The 9,403-nt window shown below is 54.4% G+C and overlaps 1 protein-coding gene across 1 annotated transcript in view; it reads right to left on the minus strand.

The window, feature by feature from the left end:
* Window positions 1–499: 499 nt before the first annotated feature.
* Window positions 500–9,403, minus strand: part of odf2a (outer dense fiber of sperm tails 2a) — a 22,030-nt gene continuing 13,126 nt past the window's right edge. The window contains exons 13-19 of the mRNA XM_081613070.1: window positions 8,276–8,411; window positions 8,098–8,208; window positions 7,423–7,686; window positions 7,254–7,354; window positions 7,024–7,186; window positions 5,082–5,207; window positions 500–750 (exon numbers count right to left, since the gene is read on the minus strand). Coding sequence (XP_081469196.1) covers window positions 580–750; window positions 5,082–5,207; window positions 7,024–7,186; window positions 7,254–7,354; window positions 7,423–7,686; window positions 8,098–8,208; window positions 8,276–8,411 — 1,072 coding nt within the window. The 3' untranslated portion in view covers window positions 500–579. The remainder of the gene's footprint in view (window positions 751–5,081; window positions 5,208–7,023; window positions 7,187–7,253; window positions 7,355–7,422; window positions 7,687–8,097; window positions 8,209–8,275; window positions 8,412–9,403) is intronic.

The following is a 9,403-nucleotide window of genomic DNA, read 5'->3' on the forward strand; positions in this document are numbered from 1 at the left end:
GTTTATACATTAACAGACGGGTTGCCGGTTCGAACCCAGCTCTGTCCGTCTCACTCTGAACATCCATTGTGACGTATTTCCTGGTTGCTAAGCAACATTGGGTCAGCTGAGGACCATGAGACCCGGCGGCGGCGGCGGCAGATCCTCTGACCTGCTCAGAATGCTGAAAGCCACAACAAACACGTTTCATGTGAGTTCAGGTCAGTAAATTCAGTACCTGTTGGTTCTGTTGGGTCACCTGGCCGGCGGCGGTGACCCAGACGCTTCAGCCATCAGCAGCGTTTAATCAGACATGCTAGTAGAACACAGACACATTTAGTTTTTACTAGGAATGGTGCACGTCTGGATCAGAACCAGAACCTGTGGCTGGAGTTGAAGGTTTGATTCCCGTCTCGTGGTGACACTGACAGACACCAGGGGGCAGTGTTCTGGGCCCGACCCAGAGGCTGACTGGATCCACCAGTCAAACCACTAAAAGCAGAAAAACCAGTCCAACAGCTTAAAATAATTCATACTTTATGTTTCTAATATGGATGTGTTTGGTCTCCAGCATCCGTTGCCGTGGCGATGAGGAGTGTTTCAGACGGGTGACGGGGAGCGCCGCGGCCGGCCGAGGACCCCGTCACTGAACACGTTGGCGTAGGACGCTTTGAGGAACTGGACGTAGTTCTGCAGGCTGCGGTTGGTGCTGTCCGACTGCTCCAGGCGGTCCTGGAGGTCCTGCAGGCGGCTCTGGTACCGCCTCTCCGCCTGAGGACCAATCACAGGTTACTGACACGCTACTGGACCAATCACATGTTACTGACACGCTACTGGACCAATCACAGGTTACTGACACGCTACTGGACCAATCACATGTTACTGACACGCTACTGGACCAATCACATGTTACTGACACGCTACTGGACCAATCACAGGTTACTGACACGCTACTGGACCAATCACATGTTACTGACACGCTACTGGACCAATCACATGTTACTGACACGCTACTGGACCAATCACATGTTACTGACACGCTACTGGACCAATCACATGTTACTGACACGCTACTGGACCAATCACATGTTACTGACACGCTACTGGACCAATCACATGTTACTGACACGCTACTGGACCAATCACATGTTACTGACACGCTACTGGACCAATCACATGTTACTGACACGCTACTGGACCAATCACATGTTACTGACACGCTACTGGACCAATCACAGGTTAGCGACATGCTACTGGACCAATCACATGTTACTGACACGCTACTGGACCAATCACAGGTTACTGACATGCTACTGGACCAATCACATGTTACTGACACGCTACTGGACCAATCACATGTTACTGACACGCTACTGGACCAATCACATGTTACTGACACGCTACTGGACCAATCACATGTTACTGACACGCTACTGGACCAATCACATGTTACTGACACGCTACTGGACCAATCACATGTTACTGACACGCTACTGGACCAATCACATGTTAGCGACATGCTACTGGACCAATCACAGGTTACTGACACGCTACTGGACCAATCACATGTTAGCGACATGCTACAGGACCAATCACAGGTTACTGACACGCTACTGGACCAATCACAGGTTACTGACATGCTACTGGACCAATCACATGTTACTGACAGGCTACAGGACCAATCACAGGTTACTGACACGCTACTGGACCAATCACAGGTTAGCGACATGCTACTGGACCAATCACATGTTACTGACAGGCTACAGGACCAATCACAGGTTACTGACATGCTACTGGACCAATCACAGGTTAGCAACACGCTACTGGACCAATCACAGGTTACTGACACATTACTGGACCAATCACAGGTTAGCGACACGCTACAGGACCAATCACAGGTTAGCGACACGCTACTGGACCAATCACAGGTTAGCGACACGCTACTGGACCAATCACAGGTTAGCGACACGCTACTGGACCAATCACAGGTTACTGACACGCTACTGGACCAATCACAGGTTAGCGACACGCTACTGGACCAATCACAGGTTAGCGACACGCTACTGGACCAATCACAGGTTACTGACACGTTACTGGACCAATCACAGGTTACTGACACGCTACTGGACCAATCACATGTTACTGACACGTTACTGGACCAATCACAGGTTACTGACACATTACTGGACCAATCACATGTTACTGACACGCTACTGGACCAATCACAGGTTACTGACACGCTACTGGACCAATCACAGGTTACTGACACGCTACTGGACCAATCACAGGTTACTGACACGCTACTGGACCAATCACAGGTTACTGACACGCTACTGGACCAATCACATGTTACTGACACGCTACTGGACCAATCACATGTTACTGACACGCTACTGGACCAATCACATGTTACTGACACGCTACTGGACCAATCACATGTTACTGACACATTACTGGACCAATCACATGTTACTGACACGCTACTGGACCAATCACATGTTACTGACACGCTACTGGACCAATCACATGTTACTGACACGCTACTGGACCAATCACAGGTTAGCGACATGCTACTGGACCAATCACATGTTACTGACACGCTACTGGACCAATCACAGGTTACTGACATGCTACTGGACCAATCACATGTTACTGACACGCTACTGGACCAATCACATGTTACTGACACGCTACTGGACCAATCACATGTTACTGACACGCTACTGGACCAATCACATGTTACTGACACGCTACTGGACCAATCACATGTTACTGACACGCTACTGGACCAATCACATGTTACTGACACGCTACTGGACCAATCACATGTTAGCGACATGCTACTGGACCAATCACAGGTTACTGACACGCTACTGGACCAATCACATGTTAGCGACATGCTACAGGACCAATCACAGGTTACTGACACGCTACTGGACCAATCACAGGTTACTGACATGCTACTGGACCAATCACATGTTACTGACAGGCTACAGGACCAATCACAGGTTACTGACACGCTACTGGACCAATCACAGGTTAGCGACATGCTACTGGACCAATCACATGTTACTGACAGGCTACAGGACCAATCACAGGTTACTGACATGCTACTGGACCAATCACAGGTTAGCAACACGCTACTGGACCAATCACAGGTTACTGACACATTACTGGACCAATCACAGGTTAGCGACACGCTACAGGACCAATCACAGGTTAGCGACACGCTACTGGACCAATCACAGGTTAGCGACACGCTACTGGACCAATCACAGGTTAGCGACACGCTACTGGACCAATCACAGGTTACTGACACGCTACTGGACCAATCACAGGTTAGCGACACGCTACTGGACCAATCACAGGTTAGCGACACGCTACTGGACCAATCACAGGTTACTGACACGTTACTGGACCAATCACAGGTTAGCGACACGCTACTGGACCAATCACAGGTTACTGACACGCTACTGGACCAATCACAGGTTAGCGACACGCTACTGGACCAATCACAGGTTAGCGACACGCTACTGGACCAATCACAGGTTACTGACACGTTACTGGACCAATCACATGTTACTGACACGTTACTGGACCAATCACATGTTACTGACACGCTACTGGACCAATCACATGTTACTGACACGTTACTGGACCAATCACAGGTTAGCGACACGCTACTGGACCAATCACAGGTTACTGACACGTTACTGGACCAATCACATGTTACTGACACGTTACTGGACCAATCACATGTTACTGACACGCTACTGGACCAATCACAGGTTACTGACACGCTACTGGACCAATCACATGTTACTGACACGTTACTGGACCAATCACAGGTTACTGACACATTACTGGACCAATCACATGTTACTGACACGCTACTGGACCAATCACAGGTTAGCGACACGCTACTGGACCAATCACAGGTTACTGACACGCTACTGGACCAATCACAGGTTAGCGACACGCTACTGGACCAATCACAGGTTAGCGACACGCTACTGGACCAATCACAGGTTACTGACACGTTACTGGACCAATCACAGGTTACTGACACGCTACTGGACCAATCACATGTTAGCGACACGCTACTGGACCAATCACATGTTAGCGACACGCTACTGGACCAATCACAGGTTAGCGACACGCTACTGGACCAATCACAGGTTAGCGACACGCTACTGGACCAATCACAGGTTAGCGACATGCTACTGGACCAATCACAGGTTACTGACACATTACTGGACCAATCACAGGTTAGCGACATGCTACTGGACCAATCACAGGTTACTGACACGTTACTGGACCAATCACAGGTTAGCGACACGCTACTGGACCAATCACAGGTTAGCGACACGCTACTGGACCAATCACAGGTTAGCGACACGCTACTGGACCAATCACAGGTTAGCGACATGCTACTGGACCAATCACAGGTTACTGACACATTACTGGACCAATCACAGGTTAGCGACATGCTACTGGACCAATCACAGGTTACTGACACGTTACTGGACCAATCACAGGTTAGCGACACGCTACTGGACCAATCACAGGTTAGCGACACGTTACTGGACCAATCACAGGTTAGCGACACGCTACTGGACCAATCACAGGTTAGCGACACGCTACTGGACCAATCACAGGTTACTGACACGTTACTGGACCAATCACAGGTTACTGACACGTTACTGGACCAATCACAGGTTAGCGACACGCTACTGGACCAATCACAGGTTAGCGACACGTTACTGGACCAATCACAGGTTAGCGACACGCTACTGGACCAATCACAGGTTAGCGACACGCTACTGGACCAATCACAGGTTACTGACACGTTACTGGACCAATCACAGGTTACTGACACGCCTGAGGACCAATCACAGGCTAGCAACACGCCTGAGGACCAATCACAGGCTAGCAACACGCCTGAGGACCAATCACAGGCTAGCAACACGCCTGAGGACCAATCACAGGCTAGCAACACGCCTGAGGACCAATCACAGGTTAGCGACACGCTACAGGACCAATCACAGGTCACTGACACGCTACAGTAACAGGAAGTAGCCAGCCCAGGAGCAGGAACTCACATCCTCTATGGTGCGGCCCAGGTGCTCCAGCTCGGCGGCGGTGCGGCTCAGCTGCTCCTCCAGGTCCATGATGGTGGTCTGGGTGGAGCGCTCCCTGTTGGCGGCTCGTTCTCTGGTCTCTGAGATCTGGAGACACGACACCAGAGAAGTAAGTCCACCTCTGAGCTCAGGTCGTTTTAAAGACAGGAAGATCATTTCAGCTAAATATTTAGTTAGAGAGCTAATTAGCAAATGAACTATGGAGCTTTTAACTAAATAATTAGCTTCAAACTGAATATTCAAAGCAAATATGTAGTCAGTAAGCAGTGAAATAATTACCTTGTTAACTAAACAAGCTAAATACTTAGTTAGCAATATTTAACTAACTAAGTTGCTAACTAAATATTTTGCTTGCCAGCTAGGCTGATAAACAAATAGCTAGTCTGGAGCTACATGTTTAGCATTGTGACTAAATATTAAGTACAACATTTATGAATGAATGAATGAATGAATGAATGAACAACATGGCGATAAAGTGACTGTAAAAAATTATTTTTTCTCTTGGTTAAATGTTCATTTCTGAGTAAGTTTCCAGGCGGCGCCCCCTGGTGGGCCTCACCTGCTGGCGCCCCCTAGAGGGCCTCACCTGCTGGCGCCCCCTGGTGGGCCTCACCTGCTGGCGCCCCCTAGTGGGCCTCACCTGCTGGCGCCCCCTAGTGGGCCTCACCTGCTGGCGCCCCCTAGTGGGCCTCACCTGCTGGCGCCCCCTAGTGGGCCTCACCTGCTGGCGCCCCCTAGTGGGCCTCACCTGCTGGCGCCCCCTAGTGGGCCTCACCTGCTGGCGCCCCCTAGTGGGCCTCACCTGCTGGCGCCCCCTAGTGGGCCTCACCTGCTGGCGCCCCCTACTGGGCCTCACCTGCTGGCGCCCTCTAGTGGGCCTCACCTGCTGGCGCCCCCTGGTGGGCGTCACCTGCTGGCGCCCCCTAGTGGGCCTCACCTGCTGGCGCCCCCTAGTGGGCCTCACCTGCTGGCGCCCCCTAGTGGGATTCACCTGCTGGCGCCCCCTACTGGGCCTCACCTGCTGGCGCCCCCTACTGGGCCTCACCTGCTGGCGCCCCCAGTGGGCCTCACCTGCTGGCGCCCCCTAGTGGGCCTCACCTGCTGGCGCCCCCTAGTGGGCCTCACCTGCTGGCGCCCCCTAGTGGGCCTCACCTGCTGGCGCCCCCTAGTGGGCCTCACCTGCTGGCGCCCTCTAGTGGGCCTCACCTGCTGGCGCCCCCCGGTGGGCCTCACCTGCTGGTGCCCCCCGGTGGATCTCACCTGCTGGCGCCCCCCGGTGGGCCTCACCTGCTGGCGCCCCCCAGTGGGATTCACCTGCTGGCGCCCCCCGGTGGGCCTCACCTGCTGGCGCCCCCCAGTGGGATTCACCTGCTGGCGCCCCCCGGTGGGCCTCACCTGCTGGCGCCCCCCAGTGGGCCTCACCTGCCGGCGCCCCCCAGTGGGCCTCACCTGCCGGCACCCCCAGTGGGCCTCACCTGCCGGCGCCCCCCGGTGGGCCTCACCTGCTGGCGCCCCCTAGTGGGCCTCACCTGCTGGCGCCCCCTAGTGGGCCTCACCTGCCGGCACCCCCAGTGGGCCTCACCTGCCGGCGCCCCCCGGTGGGCCTCACCTGCTGGCGCCCCCTAGTGGGCCTCACCTGCCGGCGCCCCCTAGTGGGCCTCACCTGCCGGCACCCCCAGTGGGCCTCACCTGCCGGCGCCCCCCGGTGGGCCTCACCTGCTGGCGCCCCCTAGTGGGCCTCACCTGCCGGCACCCCCAGTGGGCCTCACCTGCCGGCGCCCCCCGGTGGGCCTCACCTGCTGGCGCCCCCTAGTGGGCCTCACCTGCTGGCGCCCCCTAGTGGGCCTCACCTGCTGGCGCCCCTAGTGGGCCTCACCTGCTGGCGCCCCCTAGTGGGCCTCACCTGCTGGCGCGCGTCGTTCACAGCCTCCTCCAGCCTCCGGCTCAGCAGCGAACACTCTCTGGTCTTTTCTTCCAGGGAGAGCTGATTGGTGCGGAGGGTCTTCTCCCGTTTGGAGATGACGGTCAGAAGGTCCGAGTTCTGGTTGGAGACGTCGCTCAGCTTCCTGTGGGCCAGCAGGGGGAGCAGTCAGAGCTGCAGCAGGAGCAGCTGGAGGCTCTCCCTCCACTCACCTGTCCAGAGTCTCCACCTTCAGCTGGAGCTGCCGGTTCTCCTCCATCAGCAGCTGGTTCTTCTGCCGGAGCAGGTCCGTTTGGCGCCCCTGGGTGTCCACCTGACAGAAACACACGGTGAGGAACTGCAGCAGAGCCCTGGAGGTTCTGACGGGTCAGAGAGCAGAACCTTGAGCCGCAGCTCCGTCAGGTTGCCGCTCAGCTCCAGGCTGCGCCTCTCGCGGCTGCGCTCCTCCTCCTGCGCCTCCTGCAGCTGCAGCTGGCAGCGCCGCAGGGCCTCCGGCAGAACCTCCAGCTCCGACAGCCGGCCCTGCAGCTCCCGCCGGACCTGCTCCTTCTCCCGCTCCAGCTGCACCCGGACGGCCTGGGCGTCCCGCTCCGCCTGCGCCACCTGGGCCCGGGCCTGCTGCGCCTCGGCCCGCGTGTTCGCCACCTGCAGACGGAGCGGCGAGCTGAGCGCCTGGTTCTGGTTCCATGAATCCACTAGCTAACTGGCTAATTGGCTAACTAGCTAACTGGCTAACTAGCTAACTAGCTAACTGGCTAACTGGCGAACTAGCTAACTGGCTAACTTGCCAACTAACTAACTAACTAACTAACTGGCTAACTAGCTAACTGGCTAACTAGGTAACTAGCTAACTAGTTAACTGGCTAACTGGCTAACTGGCTAACTAGCTAACTAGCTAACTGGCTAACTGGCGAACTAGCTAACTGGCTAACTAGCTAACTGGCTAACTAACTAACTAGCTAACTGGCTAACTAGCTAACTGGCTAACTAGCTAACTGGCTAACTGGCTAACTAGCTAACTGGCTACTGTGACAGAGTTCTGGCCGGGTCCAGCACCTGGATCTTGTAGTTGTCCAGCAGAACCTCACACTCCTTCATGGAGGTTCTGACCTCCTGCAGCTCCGCCTCGGTGCGGCTCAGGTTCTCCTCCGCCGCCGACACGGCCGCCTGGACAGACACACAGCTCAGCGCCCGCCGGACCGGGACGGCAGGGGAGGTTCTGACCCGATCCCACCTTCAGCTTCTTGGTCTCCAGCTGGCCGGAGGCGTTCTGCTCCGTCAGCTCCTGCAGCCGGTCCAGCAGCGCCTGCTTCTCCAGACGACCTTTTCCCTGAGCGACCTGCAGCTGCTCGGTCAGCTCCGAAATCCGGCTGGGGGAGCAGAACCACACGGACGACCCGGATCAGAACCGCAGAACCAGAGAGGTGGATGGAAACATGAAGATCAGTTTGGACGGAACATCCAACCGACTGACTGAGCATCCATCCATCCATCCATCCATCCATCCATCCATCCATCCATCCATCCATCATCCATCCATCCATCCATCCATCCATCATCCATCCATCCATCCATCCATCCATCCATCATCCATCCATCCATCCATCATCCATCCATCCATCCTTTCATCCATCATCATCCATCCATCCATCATCCATCCATCCATCCATCCATCCATCCATCCATCCATCCATCCATCCATCCATCCATCATCCATCCATCCATCCATCCATCCATCCATCCATCATCCATCCATCCATCCATCCATCCATCCATCATCCATCCATCCATCATCCATCCATCCATCCTTTCATCCATCATCATCCATCCATCCATCATCCATCCATCCATCCATCCATCCATCCATCCATCATCCATCCATCCATCCTTTCATCCATCATCATCCATCCATCCATCATCCATCCATCCATCCATCCATCCATCATCCATCCATCATCCATCCATCCATCCATCCATCCATCCATCCATCCATCATCCATCCATCCATCCATCCATCCATCCATCCATCCATCATCCATCCATCCATCCATCATCCATCCATCCATCCTTTCATCCATCATCATCCATCCATCCATCATCCATCCATCCATCCATCCATCCATCATCCATCCATCCATCCATCCATCATCCATCATCCATCCATCCATCCATCCATCCATCCATCCATCATCCATCCATCCATCCATCATCCATCCATCCATCCATCCATCCATCCATCATCCATCCATCCATCCATCCATCCATCCATCCATCATCCATCATCCATCCATCATCCATCCATCATCCATCCATCATCCATCCATCATCCATCATCCATCCATCCATCCATCATCCATCCATC

Source organism: Poecilia reticulata, chromosome 12 (assembly GCF_904066995.2).
Source record: "Poecilia reticulata chromosome 12, P_reticulata-male-v2, whole genome shotgun sequence".
Lineage (NCBI taxonomy): Eukaryota > Metazoa > Chordata > Actinopteri > Cyprinodontiformes > Poeciliidae > Poecilia > Poecilia reticulata.